The sequence below is a fragment of the Delphinapterus leucas genome, chromosome 15 (assembly GCF_059928025.1).
Source record: "Delphinapterus leucas isolate spDelLeu-1000000601 "Yukka" chromosome 15, BTC_Dleu_Yukka2, whole genome shotgun sequence".
Taxonomy (NCBI): domain Eukaryota; kingdom Metazoa; phylum Chordata; class Mammalia; order Artiodactyla; family Monodontidae; genus Delphinapterus; species Delphinapterus leucas.
In genome coordinates this window covers 9476695-9496873 of record NC_143143.1, presented here as the reverse complement: position 1 = coordinate 9496873, position 20179 = coordinate 9476695, and the positions used below count along the sequence as shown (strand labels likewise).

Genomic DNA, 20179 nt, shown 5'->3' with positions numbered 1-20179 from the left:
GAAAAGAAATCTATTTTTGCTTGTGATGAGATCTCTTAGGATTTATTCTCTTAACGACTTTCATATAACATACAGCAGTGTTCATTATATTTATCATGCACCTTACAGCCCTAGTACTTATTTATCTCATAACTGGAAGTCTGTACTTTTGCTGTTGTTGTTGTAGTTTTTGCGGTACGCGGGCCTCTCACTGTTGTGGCCTCTCCCGTTGTGGAGCACAGGCTCCGGACGCGCAGGCTCAGCGGCCATGGCTCAAGGGCCCAGCCACTCCAGGGCATGTGGGATCTTCCCGGACCGGGGCACAAACCCGGGTCCCCTGCATCGGCAGGCGGACTCTCAACCACTGCGCCACCAGGGAAGCCCGAAAGTATTCCAGTTAGATTCTTTTGCATATAGCTGTCCAGTTTTCCCAACACCATTTATTGAAGAGGCTGTCTTTTCCCCTCTGTATATTCTTGCCTCCTTTGTCATAGATTCATTGCCCATATAAGTGTGCATTCATTTCTGGGCTCTCTATTCTTTTCTGTTGATCTAGGTGTCTGTTTTTGTGCCAGTGCCCTGGGTTTTCTTTCTCCCTCATGTATCCCAAACATGGAACTGAAGATGTAGGCAAGTGGGAGATACCACTGGACAAAAACCAAAAAAGCCCCAATAAAAGTCTGCTTTCTCTGGTCAAAAGACCAGGAAAGAGGCAGCCTAAAAGGACAGAAAACTTTTGAACAATAACCATTCTAGGGGAACTTCCTGGCAGTCCCTCCAAAAGATAGTAACACTTCAAATCAACTTCATTATGGGGTGACAGATTTGGGGTTCTTAGAGATAGTGGTAGCTAGGAGAGTGATACTTCATCCCTGCAGTGGTTTGTGTGGGAGCGGGGTGAGGTGGGGAGAATGCAAGGAGTCATCCGCTGGAATGACCCTTGACCCTGCCTTCAGCGCCTACACAGTGCCTGGCACACAGTAGGTGCTCAATAAATATTTGTCAGCCGTTTGTGGGTAGTGGGGGTTAAGGACTCCGCACTTCCACTGCAGGGGGCGTGGGTTCGATCCCTGGTCGGGGAACTAAGGTCCTGCAAGCCATGAGGCACGGCCAAAAAAAATTTTAAATAAAATTTAAAACTAAGCATTCTATATTAGGACAAACACCAGAGAAGAAACTGTGGCCCCACCCATCCCCACACCACAAAGGCCAATGGGGAGCCTAGATATGAAATATGAAAACTTTTTTCAATTAAAAAAATTTAATTACAGTATATTATAACACAGTAGTGCAAAAGGACTCACTCACATATTCATTTGACAAGTATTTACTGAGTGCCTGCCCTCTGCTAGGCACTATTCTACTGCTAAAAATAAAGCGCTGAAGCATACAGACAAGGTCCCTACAGTCGTCAAGTTTACATTCTAGTGGACACCACGTTTGAACAGAAATGACTAGAAAAGCATCTTGAAACGTATAAAACCAGATGTCAATAATAGTATCTTTAAATGGATGGGATTATAATTTTTCTAATATCCTTTTCCATTTTGACTTTCCTGTATAAGTAGGCATTGCTTTTAAACTTTAATAAATAATAGCCAAACTTGGGAATTCTCTGGTGGTCCAGTGGTTAGGACTCCGCACTTCCAATGCAGGGGGCACAGGTTCGATCCCTGGTTGGAGAACTAGATCCTGCATGCAGCAACTAAGACATAAACAAATATTTTAAAAAGAACAAACACTATAGATAAAATGGATTGCAAAACTGTTCAAGTAACCCACAGGAAAGCAGAAAAAAGAAAACAGGGGAAAAAACAAACAAATGGAGAGAACAAACAGAAAACAAAAAATAAAATATCAGACTAAGCTTTAACACATCAACAAGTACATTAAACGTAAATAGTCTAAATACAGGCATTGCTCAGAGATATTGCAGTTTTGGTTCCAGACCACCACAATAAAGCAAATACAGCAAAGTGACTCACCCATATTTTTTGGTTTCCCTATGCATATAAAAGTTATGTTTACACTATACAGTGTTCATTAACTGTGCAATAGCATTACATCTAAAAAACAATGTACGCACCTCAATTGAAAAATACTTCATTGCTAAAAAAGGCTGACCATCATGAGCCTCATGAGTCATAATCCTTTTGCAATAGTAACTTCAAAGATCACTGATCACAGATCACCATAACATAATAATAATGAAAAAGTTTGGAATATTTCAAGAATTACCAAAATGCGACACAGAGACACCAAGTGAGCAAAGGCTGTTGAAAAAAGGCACCGATAGACTTGCTCGGTACAGGGTTGCCACAAACTTTCAACGTAAAAAAACACAATATCTGTGAAGCGCAATAAATCAAGGTATGCCTCTGTATCAATTAAAAGAAATTATCAGAGTGCTTAAAAGCATGACCCGAATATATGTTGTGTACAAGAAACTCACTTCAAATATAATGACATAGGCAAGGTAAATGGAAAAGGATATAGCATGAAAACAATCAAAGGAAAGTGAAAGGCGCTATATTTGTATGAGATAAACTAGACCTCAGAGCAAAGTAAATTACCAGAGACCGAGAGGGACATTATGTAATGAAAAAAGGGTCAATCTACCAAGAAGACATAGTAATCCTAAATGTGTATGCATTATCAAACAACAAAACTGCAAATTATGAAGCAAAAGCTGACAAAACTGAAAGGACAAATAGACAAAACCACAATTATAGTTGGAGGCTTTAACACTTCTCTTTCAACAATTGATGGAACAACTAGATGAAATATAGCAAAGTTATAGAACTCAGTGACACCATCAACAAACAGGATCTAATCAACATTTATAGAATACTCCACTCAACAACAGCAGAACACACATTTGTTTAAAAAACCCAGATAGGGACTTCCCTGGAGGTCCAGTGGTTAAGACTTCACCTTCCAATGCAGGGGACGCAGGTTCGATCCCTGGTCTGGGAGCTAAGATCCCACATGCCTCGGGGGCAAAAAAACAAAACAAAAAACAGAAGCAATATCGTAACAAATTCAATAAAGACTTTAAAAATAGTCCACATCAAAAAATCTTTAAAAAATTTTTTTAATTAAAAATTAAAAACCTAGATAGACCATATCCTGGGCCAAAATGAAATCTCCACGGATTTTTTTTTTTTTTTTTGGCCGTGCTGCTTGGATTGCAGGATCTTAATTCCCCCACCAGGGATTGAACCCAGGCTCTGGCAGTGAAAGCGTTGAGTCTTAACCACTGGATGGCCAGGGAATTTAAATTAATTGAATTTAAATTAATTGAAATCATATAGTATGCTTTCTGACTACAATGGAATCAAACTAGAAATCAATAACAGAATGACAACAGGAAAATCTCCAAACACTTGGAAACTAAACAGCACACTTCTTGTTCCATAACTCAAAAGGCAGCCATAGGTCAAGGGAAATTTTTTTTAAATGCATTGAAATAAGTGAATATGAAAGTACAACATATCAAAATTGTAGAACATAGATAAAGCAGTGCTAAGAGAGAAATTTATAACACTAAATGCATATATTAGAAAAGAGGAAAAGTTTCAAATCAATAATCTACACTCCCACATCAAGAATTTAGAAAAAGAGGAGAAAATAAACCCAAAACAAGTAGAAATAAGAAAATAATAAAGAAGAGCAAAAATCAAGGAAATTGATAATTGAGAAGATCAATGAAACAAAGGGCTGGTTCTTTGAGGAAAAAAAAAAACTGGTAAAAATGACAAACCTCTAGCTGACAAAGACAGACCTCTAGCTGACAGAGAGAGAGAGGGAGAAATACAATTTGCCAACAGAAATGAAACAGGAGCTATCATACACACCCTACAGATATCAAAAGGATAATAAGAAATATTATGAACACACATAAATTCAACCACTTAGATGAAATGGTCCAATTTCTCAAAAAACACAGCTACAACAATTCACTCGGTATGGAATAGATAATTTAAATAGACCTGTAAGTATTAAGTATTTGTAATTTTAAAACTCCCAGAAAGTAATCTACGGGCCCAGTTTTTCACTGGAGAACTCTACCACATTAGTCAAGGTCCTCAAGAAAAACAGAGCTAATAGACTATATACAGATACACATAATAGAAGATTTATCATTGGAATTGGCTCATGCAGTCATAGAGGCCAAGAAGTCCCACAGTCTGCCATTTGCAAACTGGAGAACCAAGAAAGCCAATGGTGTAATTCAGTACAGACTGCCCACTGGGGAGAGGTGGGGGCCAGGCTGAGTGTGCTGGGATGGGAGAAAGGGGAGGATGCCGCCACTGCAGTAGGGGAAAGGCAGGCCTTGGGGACGTGAGGGCTACTTCTGGGGAGCTGAACACTGGGTGGGAGATGGGGAACAGGCTAATCTCCTAGCTGGGGGCACTCTTCTTTCAGTTCCTCTTTTTCTAGACCCTTGCTTCTTGGAGTTACACACACACAATTCACCCCAAACGCACCTAGTCACCTCCACCAGCCAAATCCTTCTCTACCAGCTCCTGCCCAACCTCCTCCTACGGGAAGCTCTCCTGGACCAAGACAGCATCAGAACTCCCCTTCCTATGGTCACTCAGCACTAACTGGAGGGATGCTGGAGCATCGGTCCCACCTTGGCTCATGCTGCTGTTTCTAGACAGGAGGCTCAGGGATGGAGGAGGAGGAGACAAGCATTGTGCTTGGAGCTCCCAAGCCTCACCCGCCTCTCACCAACTCCCACAGTACTCTCCATTAAAAAACAGCTTCATCCCACCCTCATTCCCGCTCTCTGGGGACACACATACCACACGAACACACACTGCAGCCCCCCCACCCAGCACCACTGTGGTTTTTAACAGCTTTATTGATACAATTTACATACCATACAACTCACAATTTAAACTGTACTATTCAATGGTTTTTTAGTATCATCACAGAGCTATGCAACCATCAACACAATCAATTGTGTCAATAGAACATTTTCATCACCCCAAAAAGAAACCCTGTCCCCGTTAGCAGTTAGTCCCCATTTTCTCCCAACACCATCACCCCAGCACCACCACCGATCTACTTTCTATTTTTATAGATTTTCCTACTCTGGATCTTTTTTTTTTTTTTTTTGGCTGCGTTGGGTCTTTGTTGCTGAGTGCGGGCAAGCAGGGGCTACTCTTCATTGCCGCGCAGAGGTCTCTCATTACAGTGCCTTCTCTTGTTGCAGAGCACGGGCTCTAGGCGCTCGGGCTTCAGTAGTTGTGGCACGCGGGCTCTAGAGCGCAGGCTCAGTAGTTGTGGTGCTCGGGCTTAGTTGCTCTGTGGCATGTGGGATCTTCCCAGACCAGGGCTCGAACCCGTGTCCCCTGCATTGGCAAGCGGGTTCTTAACCACTGCGCCACCAGGGAAGTCCTGGATCATTTTTATAAGTGAAATCATATAATACGCCATCCTTTGCAACTGGTATCTCTCACTTATCATAATGTCTTCAAGGTTCATCCACGTTGTAACACATATCAGAACTTTATTCCTTTCTATGGCTGAATGATATTGCACGTATAGATACACTCCTTTTTGTTTATTCATTCATCAACTGACATTTAGGACATTTCCACTTTCAGGCTATTAGGAATAATGCTGCTATGAACATTCGTGCACAAGTTTTTCGTGTGAACGTACATTTTCATTTCTCCTGGGTAAATACCTAATAATGGAATTGCTGGGTCCTATGGTAATTCTACCTTGTGAGGAACTGTCAGACTGTTTTCAAAAGCAGCTGCAGCATTTTACAATGCCACCAGCATCGTCGGAGGTTTCCAATTTTTCCACATCCTCTGCAGCACTTGTTATCATCTTTTTGATTCTAGCCATCCTCATAGGTATGAAGTTTTATCTCTGTATGTTTTTTTTTTAAGATTTTTTTCATGTGGACCATTTTTAAAGCCTTTATTGAATTTGTTACAATATTGCTTCTGTTTTATGTTTTGGTTTTTTGGCCACGAGGCATGTGGACTCTCAACTCCCCAACCAGGGATCGAACCCACACCCCCTGCATTGGAAGGAAAAGTCTTAACCACTGGACCGCCAGGGAAGTCCCTCTTTGTAGTTTTGATTTGCATTTCCCTAATGACTAATGGTGTCAGACAACTTTTCATGTGCACCTTGGCCATCTGTATGTCTTCCTTGTCTATTCCAAATGTCTACTCAGATCCTTTGACCATTTTTTTAATTGGGTTATTTGTCTTTTTATTATTGAGTTGTAAGGACCATGGACGATATTGAGCAAAACGCTGATTGAAGCTATTTGCCCAGCGTCCCTGAAGTTTGGCCCCTGGGCAGGAAGCTTTCTGTCTTGCTGGCCTCATCTCCTCACAGCCCTGCCCAGCACATCCACCTCATTCAGGCTCAGGAACAAGGCGCCTCTTCCTGCCCACCACCCCCCCAACCCCGAACCCAAGCAGCTCAGAACAAACCCCTCTTCACAGATGAAGAAACCGAGTCCAGGTGGGAAAGGACTTGCTCAAGGCCACAGGACTGATAAGAGTGGAGCTGGACTCCACCTCAGGTCTGTCCAACTAAACCCTCCACCTTGTCCACACTGTTTCTCTGCCCACTGGTTTGTTTGGTCCCGGCCGTTTTCTGGTTTGCAGTACACATACGTTTCCTCCATCCTCATCAGTGCCCTGTGAGGTAGGCCATGTAGGCATAAGTCTCCTCCTTTGGCGGAGGAGGAAATGTAGGTTGAGAGAGGGGACGTGACCTTCCTCAGCCTCACAGGTAGCAAGAGATAGAGCTCAGGGCAAAGCCAGCAGGAAGCCCACTCTCAGGACAAAGGCGTGTGATTTCAGGCACCCACCCTCTACGCAGCCACACTGCCCAAGTGTTCTGCCTCTCCTCCGACCCAAAGCCACGCCACTAACCAGGAAACTGCAGCAGCCAGCAGTCCGCTGGATGGACCTGGGCTTCAAGAACTTGCTCCAGGGCAGCCCCCGCCCAGCACCAGTGGGGCCCTCTGGCTGGGCACTCCCAGCCCTGCCCAACCCAGCCCCAACAGGCGCAGCCCAAGACCTTTGCCCCTGCGAGAAGTAGGACCCTGGTTTCCATGGGCCTCTGGCCCTGTTTACCTCACCCCAGGGCTTGGACCCTTACGGAGGAAAACATAGGCTGCATGCCTGTATTTGAGAGATGTGGGGCAAACCAGAAAAACCCCTAGGCCCGGTTTGATGGGGTTTCTCATCTCGCCTGGAAGTGCCCTAGGTTCCGACTAGATTCCAAAAGCATGTGACAGAGTGGTGTCCCATTATCAGTCATTTATGCCAGGAGGAGGGCCCCCAGGCAGACAAGGTTGCAGGAATGCAAGAAAGTGATGTTTTTGCATGAACTTTCTAAATCAACTTTCTCTTGAGGACCCAGCACCATTCTGGGCACTGGAGATACGGCAGTTAATAAAACCAGCAGAAACCCTTGCCTGTTTGGGGACCTTCTGGATGTCCCAGTGGAGTTGACATACTAGAGTAGAGAGAGAGAGAATAAAAAATAAGTAAGAAAAATATAGAGTATGATGGACAGTGTTAAATGCTAAAAAAGAATGTAAAGTATAAAAAGGGGACAGGACATAGTGGGGTGAATAGCTGCGATTTTATGTATTTATTTGGCCACACCACGTGGCTTGCGGGATCTTAGTTCCCCCACCAGGGATTGAACCTGGGCCACTGCGGTGAAAGCAGGGAGTCCTAACCCCTGGACCGATGGGGAATTCCCAGCTGTGATTTTATTTTTTAATTTTTTAAAATAAATTTATTTTATTTATTTACTTTTGGCTGCATTGGGTCTTCGTTGCTGTGCGCGGGCTTCTTCATTGCGGTGGCTTCTCTTGTTGCAGAGCACGGGCTCTAGGCACGCAGGCTTCAGTAGTTGTGGCACGTGGGCTCAGTAGTTGTGGCTCACGGGCTCTAGAGTGCAGGCTCAGTAGCTGTGGCGCACGGGCTTAGTTGCTCCATGGTATGTGGGATCTTCCCGGATCAGGGACGGAACCCGTGTCCCCTGCATTAGCAGGCAGATTCTTAACCACTTCGCCACCAGGGAAGTCCCAGCTGTGATTTTAAATAGTGTGGTTAGGGAAGGCCTGGCTGGGAACAAAAACATGAAAGGTGAAAGGAGTGAGCCATGTGGTCTCTGCAATGTCCCAGGCAGAGGACACGGCAAGAATGAGGGCCCTGAGATGAGGGGAAGCGAGGAAGGTGGGGGACAGACCCTCCAAGGCCAACTCTGCAGGGCTCTAAGCAGGGCGAGGGATAGCCCAGGTGTGGGAGCAAGGCTATTGCAGGTAATGTCTCTGACTTCCCACTTTTGCCTGGATCAAACCTCTTTCACCACCGTTTCATTAAGGTGGCTCCCGGTTCTGACTCCCCCACCCCCACCCGCCCCCGGCTCAGCGGGAGAGATAACCAGGGCTCTGTGAAGGGAAGGGACTCAATGGGGGCGGCTCTGGGAGGCGAGAGCAGCTCAGCTAAAGGGATCCAGGGTCACTGCGAGTGTTAAGAGCTGAGAGCTGGAGAGGGGCTAGAGAATCTGAGTTCAGCACTGGCTCAGGGGTGTCTTCTGGGCGCCTTTGCGGGTGGTCCCTGGCTTCCGCCGAGTCCAGACGTCCAGGGCTGGCAACCCCATGGGCCTGGATCAGACCGGGATCCTGCGCTGGGAGCGCTGCCTCAGAGGCCAGACGGACCGAGGAGCAGGTGCGCAGCTCCCGGGGCAGCGGCCCACTCTGGGAAAACAGCCGCGGCCACGCCCACAGTGGGCCCTCCCTGTCCCCGCGGATCCCTGGCAGCTGGCAGCGCCCGCTTCCCCACGCCTTCCGTGCCAACGGCGCTGAAAATGCGGGAGGTGGGAGGGGGAGTGTCCAGCACTTTGTGCTTTTCACCCCACACCCCGTAGAATTCGTTTCCGAGCAGTGGGGAATCAGGAGCGAGGGGCGGGGGCGCAGGTCTCGGCCCCGCCCTCTCCTGGCACCCCCCATCCCCGCGCCGTGAGCCACTCCTGGCCAAGTCCTTCCTCCCAGGGCGCTTAGTGAAGGTGGGAAGAGGGGCCACGTCACTGTCCCCAGGCCCGGGAGAGGGCGGCTCCGCCCCTCCCTCCCCCGCCGGAGCGCTGGGCCCGGATCGAAGACTAACCTGCCCCAGCCCAGGGCCAGCCCAGTCGCTGCCGCCCGCCTACAAAGCCACAGGCAGGTGCAGACGCAGCCGCTGCGCGAACGGGCAGAGCGGACCCTTTAGGGCGCGCGCCATCCGTGTGTCTTTCCGTCGGTCCATCAATTCGGGCGTCAGTCCGTCGGCGCACCGCCGCTCCCGCCCAGGCCCCAGCGGCCCCGGCCCCTCGTCGTCCCGCACCCGGAGCCGCCCGCCAGTGACGGCCTTGGAGCGGCAGCCATGTCCATGGGCCTGGAGATCGCGGGCACCTCGCTGGCCGTCATGGGCTGGCTGGGCACCATCGTGTGCTGCGTGCTGCCCATGTGGCGCGTAACGGCCTTCATCGGCAGCAGCATCATCACGGCGCAGATCACCTGGGAGGGCCTGTGGATGAACTGCGTGGTGCAGAGCACGGGCCAGATGCAGTGCAAGGTGTACGACTCGCTGCTGGCGCTGCCGCAGGACCTACAGGCGGCCCGCGCCCTCATCGTCATCGCCATCCTGCTGGCCGCCTTCGGGCTCCTTGTGGCGCTCGTGGGTGCCCAGTGCACAAACTGTGTGCAGGACGAAACGGCCAAGGCCAAGATCATCATCGTGGCGGGCGTGTTCTTCCTGGTGGCCGCCTTGCTCACCCTCGTGCCGGTGTCCTGGTCGGCCAACACCATCATCCGGGAATTCTACAACCCGTTGGTGCCAGATGCACAGAAGCGCGAGATGGGCTCCGCCCTGTACGTGGGCTGGGCGGCCGCGGCGCTGCAGCTGCTGGGGGGAGCGCTACTCTGCTGCTCGTGCCCGCCGCGCGAGAAGAAATACACGTCCGCCAAGATCCTCTACTCGGCCCCGCGCTCCAACGGCCCGGGCACCGGCACCGGCACAGCCTACGACCGCAAGGACTACGTCTGAGTGAGCAGCCGCGGGAAGCCTCTACCACTCCCACGAGATGGCGCGCCCACCAGTCCTGCGTGCGGCCTTGCATCGGAGACCAGCCCACCCAGATGCCAGGCAACTCTCTCGCTGGACTGGGAGGGGACCTCCCGGCGCCCCCTTCCCCAGCTGCCACCCCTCCTCGGGCCGGGGAGCGGGATTGCGGAGTCCAGGGGCCAGCCAGCATGGACCATGAAACCTTGCCCCTCTGGAGCGCGGAGCTGGGGTGACTGCCGCTACTTGTTCGCCCCGTCGGGCTGCGGCCTGACAGCCTTCGTTGAGCAGGGACCCGCAGTCTTGAAAAGGGCCACTTGATATTTTTCAATAAAAACCTTTCGTTTTGCAGTTGCCTGTGCCTCCTTGTCCCGAGCGCGGACAGGCCTCCACCTCCCTGCAGAGCTCTCCCTGCAAGGGCTGGCCTTGGCTGGATTCTGCTCTCCCACTGCCCGGGATGAAGCTTAGAGAGGGACGGAATTTCAGTAGCCGAGAAAGTGGGGTTGTAAACTGAGCTGGGTGCTCACTAGCTAGTTGGTCCTTTGGCCTGTTCGCTGGGGATTCAGACGATGAAGCCCCAATCTGGAGGGGCGGGCATGAGCGCTTCCGGGCATGGGGGAGGTGGGAGGAGGATGTCAGGGACCCCCTTCCCCAGGGCTTGTGCCTGGAGCACCCGCCCTCCACAGCACTCCCGCACACCTGAATCTCCCCTGTGGTGTGTGAAAGAGCACATTCAATGCTATGATTTCATATTTGGGAAAGGAGAACAAAAAGATCTATTGTTTTGGTAAAACACACCACCAAAGGAAGCTGAGTGAAATCTTCTCACCAGGAGAAGAGATGAGAGAGGGGCCTCATTTTCTTCCTGAAACCCTTGAGGGAGGGAAAGAGGCGGGGGGACTCAGAACTCTCTGGTGACATTCTAATGCTAAGGTAAACAAGGTTTGGAAGCACTTGTGTCTTGGAGAAGGTGTAAGAGGTTCAGGCAGGGGGAAAGGGGGCTGGTGTGCAGAGCCAGGAAAGTGGGATTCCAATGGCTGGGTAGATAGCAAGGTGAGGGGGGAAGTAGCAATGGGGCCCTGGGCCCAGAAGAGGCCAAGTCATGGAGAATCTCCTGTGCAGAATTACAGATTTTGGACCCTAATCTAATGTTATGGGAATCATGGGAGGGACGTACCTGGTCAACTTTACACTCTAAAATAACCTCTCCAGCTGCCCCTGCAGAACTGGGACTCAAGGAGGCACATGAAGGCAGGAGACCATCTTAGAGGCTGTGCAGCTGTACCCCTGTGAGATGATGCAGCCCAGAAATAAAGCAGGGACAGTGGGGTGGGGGACCAGGCCTGACGGGGAGGGGGCGCTGTAAAAGAAGCAAGATGAGCTGGGCTGGAGAACCATTTGGATAGGCGGGGTGAGGGAGTGGAAAGAGCTAGGATAACCCCAATTTTCTGCCTTAGGTCACTGACTGGCTGGTGGTGGTGCCATTTACCAAAATAGGACCAGGTTGCTGGGGGAAGATGATGGTTTCAGTTGTGAGTGAACGGAGTTTGGCAAGCCTGTGGGACCTCCAGGCAGAGACGTCCAGGAAGTGACAGGACATACATAGAGATCTGGAACTCAGGAACAGTAAACCTGGCTGTTGTTAGCACACATATGGCAACCGAAACCAGGGAAGTGGATGAGGTCAGTCTAGAAACCAAAGAGAAAAAAAAAAGAGTTTCAAGAAGGCGGGCGTTGGCAATGGCATCCGAGGCTGCGGAAGTTGTCAGGCAAGAAGAAGCCTGAAGATTAAAAGTGGCAAGGTGGTCACTGGCATCCTTAACTAGAGGCGCGGGGGCAGATGCAGTGGACAGAAAAGTGAGTGGGAGATGAGAAGCAGAAACAGAACATGTAGACCATGCGTCCTAGAGGTTTGGGGAATCCAGGCCAGGAGAGCCACTTGCAGGGGAGCAAAGGTCACAGGACAGGTATTTGGGATTGTGGAGGCTTGCAATTATTTCGAAATTATTGTATCTCGAACTTGTTGGCCTGCAGCAAAGCGAAAGCAAAAGGCCCCGGGAGCAGGCAGATTTTTTCAGTAGAATGCTTCACATAGCTCCCAAAAAATTCTCCTCTAGTTAAGGAACAACAGATATGTTTTTACCCTTTATGACCCGGGGAAGAGGAAGTAGGTTACCATGAACAGTAAGAGTACCCTGGCTTTAGATCCTTCATTCTCTGTGAGATTCCAGGAAAGGACTTTGGGTTGCCATTACTCTCTCTCCAGCCCAGTCCCCTTTGGGAACCAGTCTTCTAGCCTGCGGGGAAGGAAACAGAGTGACGTGGAATATGAAGGTGAGGGGGGCTGCTAGTAATGGATCCTAGGGAGAGCTAGAGGGAGGGGATGTGGGCTCGGGGCAGTGGGTGGGAGGGCTCCATGGGGAGGCCTCAAGGGAAGGAGGCTTAGCCGTGGGGAAGTGAGGGGAGGGAGCCCAGTAAGAGGGAAGGGACTCAGAGAAGGGGGTCAGTGAAGGGAAGGGGGCTCCGTGGGGGGAAGTGTCAGAGAGGGAAGAGGCTTAGCAGTAGAGGGGGAGGGAACTGAGATGGGATTTGGGAGTGTAGGCAAAGGACCAAGGGATTGCATCTGCCTTCACCCACCCCCACGGTCTCTTGGTCAGTGGAACCAGGGAGTCAGGTTGGCCCAAGCCAAAACTGAGGGGCGCCAGGTGGCTTCTTTGTCCCAGAGGGCCCTGCAGGCAGGAGCGAGGTTATTCATTTACCACCGGCTTCAAGAGGGCAGCCTGGATGCAACGCCTCCCAACCACACTGTGGCAGAGCTGCAGCCTGAGGCTCTGAGCCAGCCAGCCCAATGTGGTTCATCCCCAGCACACCTGTCAGCACCCTTGAGCCAGAGGGATGTGGCAGAGAAGGTAGACAGACCCAATCAGATCCTCAGGCGGGGTGGGAAGGGCTCCCGGACCTCAGACCCTCCCCCGGCTCCCTAGTCTCTCCCCAAGCCTGGGCTCTCCTGGGCTCCCCTGGCAGGTAGTGGTGAGGTATCCTACCCCATCCTACACCATCCCACCCCAACTCACACACATATCCTTGCCTGGCTTCAGGATCTGTCCTAACTCAAACTCTTCTTATTCTTTCTGGAGTTTAGGGTCTAAACAGAGGGCGTAGAGTTTGCAGCCTAGAGACCACAAACTGAGGAGGGTCCCACGTGAGGGGTCCCAGGAAATCTTGAGACTGCTAGAGAAGAGAAAGCCATTTGGTGTGACTGGACTGGGAGTCAGCTGGGATCCGCTCCTTTCCCTGTGTGACTCGGAGCAATTTCCTTCCCTTCTGGGTCTCAGTTTCCCCATCATTTCAACATAGGGCTTGGACCAGATGATCCATGAGGGCCCCTGTAATTTGTCTTTTCCATCCCCATTTTTATCCTTATCACCCCCTGCAGAAGAAAATTAGTCGGAACCAAACTGACCGGGTAAACAAACAGGGCAGTTCACTCTCTGAGTCTCAGTTTCCTCATCTACAAAATGGGTATGATAATAGCACTGAGCTGTGTTGAGGGTTAGCTGAGCCATCCTCTGGATTCCCATGCAGTCTAGTTTCACCCCGTCACAGCACATACTACATAAACTATGTTGTTGTTCTGTTTCTTGTGAGGTGTCCCCTGCAGAAGGTCATCTCCCAAGATCAGGGGCACTATCCTGAGCTTCTCTCGGTCTGCAGCACCCAGTACAGGCCAGCACTCATTTGTGTTCCTGCCTATGTGCAGGAGTAGCGCGTGGCACAATGCTAGGCACACAGTAGAACGTCAGTTAACTTGAGTTGGTATCGTTAATATTTTGGTGTATTCCTCCCAGGCAGGAGTCTGGGAACATGAGGGAGATGGCTGGGTCATGAGAAAGTCCTTGGATTTCTTCAAAATCCACAGCCCCTGGAGCCCCCTGCCAGGCCCTGGGGCTCTGTCCCACCCCACCTCCCACTGTTGTGCTGCAGGCTGCCCTGACCTGGCCACACCTGTTCTAGCTCTTCCTCCTAGCAAAACTAAAAGCCAAGTGTTTTACCAAACAAATACAGCATTTATTGTGGCTCCCTCAAGGTCTGCGGCAGGCCTGGAGGGACAGACCATACCTTCCTTCTCCCTCCCCTGCCAGGGCTCCATTCAAGGTCTTCCTTGCCAAGACAAGTATGCACTGCAGAGGAGGTGAAGAGAGAGAGAGCGCATTGGCCCTGGTGAGAGACCTTGGACAAGTCACTGGCCACCTCCCACTCTCCTCTGTAAGAGAGGTGATGTTGTCCCTGCTCTATTTGATCTCCGTAAGAACCCTGCGAGGTAGGCATTACACGATGAGACCACCGAAGCTCACAAGCTGATGACGCTGGGCTCCAGGCTCTGCCACCTCCTGTCAATTACCAGCCTGTTATTATTTCTAGATACATCCACCTCTCTTCTTCCCCACTTGTACCACCGATTCCAACCAGGCTATCACCATCTTTCTGTAACAGCCTCAAGAGGGTCTCCCATCTCCAGACTGCCTCTCCCTACCCTCGACCCTGCTCAGTCCATTTCCAAGCCATTTGGAATAGCCAAGTGACACAGTCCTGAATCTGGCCATGTCACTCCCCTATTTAAAGTCCTTCCAGTCCCCCAAGCCGACGTGGCTCTTAAGAGCCCACCCAAACACCATGGCATGCCTAAAGAGCCCCCACAATGGCAGAGCCGTGCTTGCCTCTCAGTTTCTGCCTGAACTCTGCGCATTGCCCCACCCTGCCTCCCCACCCCGGCCTCCAAGGCTCAACCCCACTAGACAGCCTTCCCTTCCTCAAAAACCGTGCTCTCTGGACCCTCAACACAAGTCATCCTCTCTTCTTGGCACAGTTTCCCCATCTTCACCTCACCTGTCTTGGGAAGCTTAGAGGTCACTTTATATCCAATCTGAGGGATGCTTCCCTGACACCCAGCCTATTCCTATAGAGTCCTGGGCATCCCGGGCAACACCATAGCATTTGTCCCTCTGTGTCAGAATCACCTCTTTTTTTCTTTTCTCTCTCTTTTTTTTTTTTTTGGCCTCGTTGGGTCTTAGTTGCTGCGCGCAAGCTTTTTCTAGTTGTGGTGAGCGGGGGCTACTCTTCGTTGCGGTGCGCGGGCTTCTCATTGCAGTGGCTTCTTTTGTTGCGGAGCATGGGCTCTAGGCACGTGGACTTCAGTAGTTGCAGCATACAGGCTCAGTAGTTGTGGCCACGGGATTAGTTGCTCCGCAGCATGTGGGATCTTCCCTGACCAGGGATCGAACCCATGTCCCCCTCATTGGCAGGTGGACAGAATCACCTCTTGTCTTTCTCCTGCCCTAGACCATCAGCTCTGTCGGGGAAGGACCTAAGCATCCTGTTCACCTTTGTATGCCCCAAGCCTAGCAGAATCCCCAGCACAAAGCTGATACTCAATAAAAAAGAGACAAGGTTAATGTCCATGGTGCCTTTTGGAGACAAAAATGACTGTGTCTTATGTGCAAACAGGGAACAGCAGCAGATTGGTTCTAGAAGAGTTCAGAGGTCATGAAGAGCTGTAACAGTCTAGGAAGGCTTTGTGGGCAGTGGGGGGGTGGTCCCTGAAAAGGTCTTGCATAAGTAGGTTTTAGATGGGCAGAGCTAAGGGGAAAAGGCTTTCCAGGCAGGAGTCACTGATTGGGCAAAGGTAAGGTGTCAGACCAGAAGTCAGGAGTTGACCAAAAGGTCAACCTGGTTGAAGTACAAACTTTGTATACAAGCCAGTAAGAGAAAGGTTGAAAAATTTGAGTAGGGACACGGAGTTACATTTCAACCCAAATTTCTCTACCTGGTATTCCAGACCCTTCAGTGCCTCCTTCCCAGACCCAACAATGTAGCCATCTGGAGCTGTTCCAGCCTCCACAGTTTTTCTTTTATTGAAGTATAGTTGATGTACAGTAATGCTATATAAGTTACAGGTGTACAGTATAGTGATCCACAATTTTTCAAGGTTATACTCCATTTATAGTTATTATAAAATATTGACTATATTCCCCATGTTGTACAACATATCCCTGTAGCTTATTTCATACCTAGTAGTTTGTACCTCTTAATCCCCTGCCCCTATATTGTCCCTCCTCCTTTCCCTCTCCCCACCCAGTCTCCACACTTTTTTTTTTTTGGCCATGTCGCACAGCAGCATCGGGGATCTTACTTCCCTGACCAGGGATTGAACCCATGCCCCCTGCAGTGGAAAAGAGGAGTCTTAACCACTGGACTGCCAGGGAAGTCCCAACACTTTTTACTATCCCTATCCTTCCACCTTGCCTTCTGTCCACATGCTAATCATTGGCAATTCATTGGGAATCCAGATGCATTAAAGGTCTAACACAACAAAACAAACAAGCAAACTAGAAAGAACTAGAAGACAATGCAGAAAGCATTTTTATGATATCAAAATGAGGAAAGCCTCCCTAAGCAAGACACAAACCCCAGAAGAAGTCAAACAAAAGATGATCAGATTTGAGTGCATAAAAATATAAAATAAATAAACAATCTGAAAAGGAAAGTAAGAAAACAATTCCACTTACAATAACATCAAAATGAATAAAATTCTTAGAAATAAAACCTAACCAAGGAAGTGAAAGACTTGTACACTGAAAAGTACAAAACATTACTGAAAGAAATTAAAGAAAACACAAATAGATGGAAAGACACCCCATGTTTATGGACTGAAAGACTTAAAATTGCTCAGACATCCATACCACCCAAAGTGATCTACAGATTCAATGCAACCCCTGTCAAAATCCCAACGACATTTTTGTTTTTGTGTTGCAGAAATAGAAAACTTCATTCTGAAATTCATATGGAATCTCAAGGGAACTGAATAGCCAAAAAGAAGAACAAAGTTGGAGAATCCATACATCTGGATTTCAAAATATTACAAAACTATAGTAATCAAATCAGTGTGGTACTAGCATAAAGACAGACATATAGACCAATGAAATGGAATAGAGAACCCAGAAATACACTCTCACAAAAATGGTCGAATGAGTTTCAACAAGGATGCCAAGAACACTCAATGAGGAAAGAACAGTTTTTTCAACTGGATATCCACATGCCAAAGAACGAAGTTGGACTCTTGCCTGACAGCTTATACAAAAACTAAAACTGGATCAAAGACCTAAACATAAGAGGTGAAACAACAAAACTTTTAGAAGAATGTGGGGAAAAAGCTTCACAACGTTGGACTTGGCAACAATTTCTTGGATATGACATCAAAGGCACTAGCAGCAAAAGAAAAGAATAGACAGATTGGACTTGATGAAAATTTAAAATTTTGTGCATCAAAAGATACTATGGACAGAATGAAAAGGCAATCCACGGGATGGTTTTGGAATATATTTGCAAATCATGTATCTGATATATGATTAATATCCAGGATATATAGAGAATTCCTAAAACTCAAAAAGAAAAATAAAACAGAAAATAACAACTGTTGGCAAGGATATAGAGAAATTGGAACTTTTGGTGGGAATGTAAAATGGTACCGATGCTGTGGAAAACAGTATGGGGGTAAAAAACTTTAACTACCTTATGATCCAACAATGCCACTTTTGGGTATATACCCAAAAGAGTTGAAAGCAGGGTCTCAAAGAGATATTTGCACACCCATGTTCATAGTACTATTCACAATAGCCAAGGGGTGGAATGCAAATGTCCATCTATGGATAAAGGGATAAGTAAAATGTGGTCTATACATACAATGAAATATTCTTCAGCCTTAAAAAGGAAGAAAATTCTGACATATGCCATAATATGGATGAGCCTTAAAGATAAATACTAATTGAAATAATCCAGCCACAAAAAGACAGATACTGTTATGATTCTACTTACATGAGGTACATAGAGGAGTCGAATTCATAAAGACAGAAAGCAGAATGATAGCTACCAAGGTGGGGAGAGGCGGAAAAAGGGAGTTGTCCTTTAATGGGTATAGTTTCAGATTTACAAGATTAAAAAGTTCTGGGGACTTCCCTGGCAGCCCAATGGTTAAGACTCTGTGCTTCCACAGCAGGGGGTACTGGTTCGATCCCTGGTCGGGGAACTAAGATCCCAAATAAAGAAAAAGTTCTGAATATATGTTTCACAACAATATGAATTTATTTAAAATTACTGAACTATACTCCATAGTTAAGGTGGTAAATTTTATGTTATGTGTTTTTTGCCACAATAAAAAAATTTACATAGAAGGGAAAAATGAACAAATGTCAAAGATAAGCAAGAAACAGGGAGAAAATGTTTGCAACATATGTAACAGAAAAATGGTTAAAACACCTACTATAAAGAGTTCCTGCAAATCAATAAGAGAAAGTATAGCAGTCCAAAAGAATAATAGGCAAAGGAGAAGAAGCAATTATAAAAATAACTATTTATGCTAATAAACATATGAAAAGATGTATAACTTCCCTATTAAGTGGTATTTCTCTAAATTCTCTAAGTGAAACAAATTTTCCCCCCTTTTAGATTGGCAAACTTTAAAGACTAATTGTATCACTGGGGGCCTGGCAGAGAGCAGACAGCATGCTGGATTTTATTCTATTTATTTATTTTTTATTTTTTTGGCCACGTGGCCAGCGGAACTTCCCCACCCAGGGATTGAGCCTGTGCCCCCTGCATTGGACGGGCAGAGTCTTAACCACTGGACCACCAGGGAAGTCCAGCATGCTTGATTTTAAAGAGACTTTATTGGAGGGACTACGTACAGAGAGGTATGGGTAGAGCTAGGGAATTCAGTAAAGGATATTGAGGTACCAGGAAACTAACAATTAAAAACAAAAAAAGGAAAGAGGGCTTCCCTGGTGGCGCAGTGGTTAGGAATCTGCCTGCCAATGCAGGGGACACAGGTTCGAGCCCTGGTCCGGGAAGATCCCACATGCCGCGGAGCAACTAAGCCCGTGCGCCACAACTACTGAGCCTGGCTCTAGAGCCCACGAGCCACAACTACTTAGCCCACATGCCACAGCTACTGAAGCCCACGTGCCTAGAGCCCATGCTCCACAACAAGAGAAGCCACTGCAATGAGAAGCTGCGCACCACAACGAAGAGTAGCCCCCGCTCGCCTCAACTAGAGAAAGCCCACGCACAGAAACGAAGACCCAACGCAGCCAAAAATAAATAAATAAAAAGAGTTGCATCTCCAGCAGCATTTAAAAAAAAAGAAAGAAAGAAACTAACAGTAGTGGGGAGCTATTACCACCCCCAAGCCTAAAGAAGCAATGGGAGGAAACCGAGTTACAGGGTTGAAAGATGGAGCCATGGGAAACAGGGTTGCTGGACAGTAGCCACAGCTATAGAACGACACACCCTCTGCTGGAACCACAGCAAACCTGGGAGCAGCAGGAGAAACAAATAGGCCAGCATCTCTCTCTTCTCGCCCTCAGAAGCCAGAAGACAAAGCTAATACAGCCTGCATAGGTGAGCCTCCCAGAGGCGCAGTCAAGAGCGGAGAAAGGATCTGCGACACTAACCAGCACTTTGATGATATCCCATATGAGAGAAAATAATAGCTAACAATTTCTAAGTGTAAGTGTTGACTGAATAGTGGTATTATCATCATTATCCCCATTGTATAGATAGGAGAACGGAGGCACAAAGAAGTTATACTAGTTGCCCAAAGTTCACACAGACATTACACAGAGACGCTGGGCTTTCAGCTCAGGCATCTGGTCTTCTAGAGCCCAAGTTGTTAAGGACTGGACTCCTCCGTCTCTTGTTTTCCTTTTCCCTTGTTGGTGAAGTATATATTGATACAATAACCAATTTTTTGGAGGGCAACTTGACCACTTCTACAAAAATAAGGTCCCTTATAAGTATAAAAAAATAGTCTGAGATCCAGTAACTCCGCTTCTAGGTAACATTGTTCAGAAATACTCAGTGTGCAAAGATACGGGATATTCATTTTATGCATCTATAGATAACTAGAGCAGATCCCCACCCCCAGCTCCAGTGATAACTCCTGATTAAACTAAGCCAATCATGGTGGTTGGTTTCTTTCCCTCCATGGTGATTGGCTCAGAGTGGGCATGTGACACTTTTGCAGCCAGTGAGACAGGAGGGAAGGT

General features: G+C 48.0%; 1 protein-coding gene across 1 annotated transcript; it reads left to right on the top strand.

The window, feature by feature from the left end:
- Positions 1-9303: 9303 nt before the first annotated feature.
- Positions 9304-10337, top strand: CLDN3 (claudin 3). Its single transcript, XM_022588652.3, has one exon. The coding sequence runs from the start codon at positions 9402-9404 to the stop codon at positions 10062-10064; it is 663 nt and encodes a 220-aa protein (XP_022444360.1). The 5' UTR covers positions 9304-9401; the 3' UTR covers positions 10065-10337.
- Positions 10338-20179: the final 9842 nt, after the last annotated feature.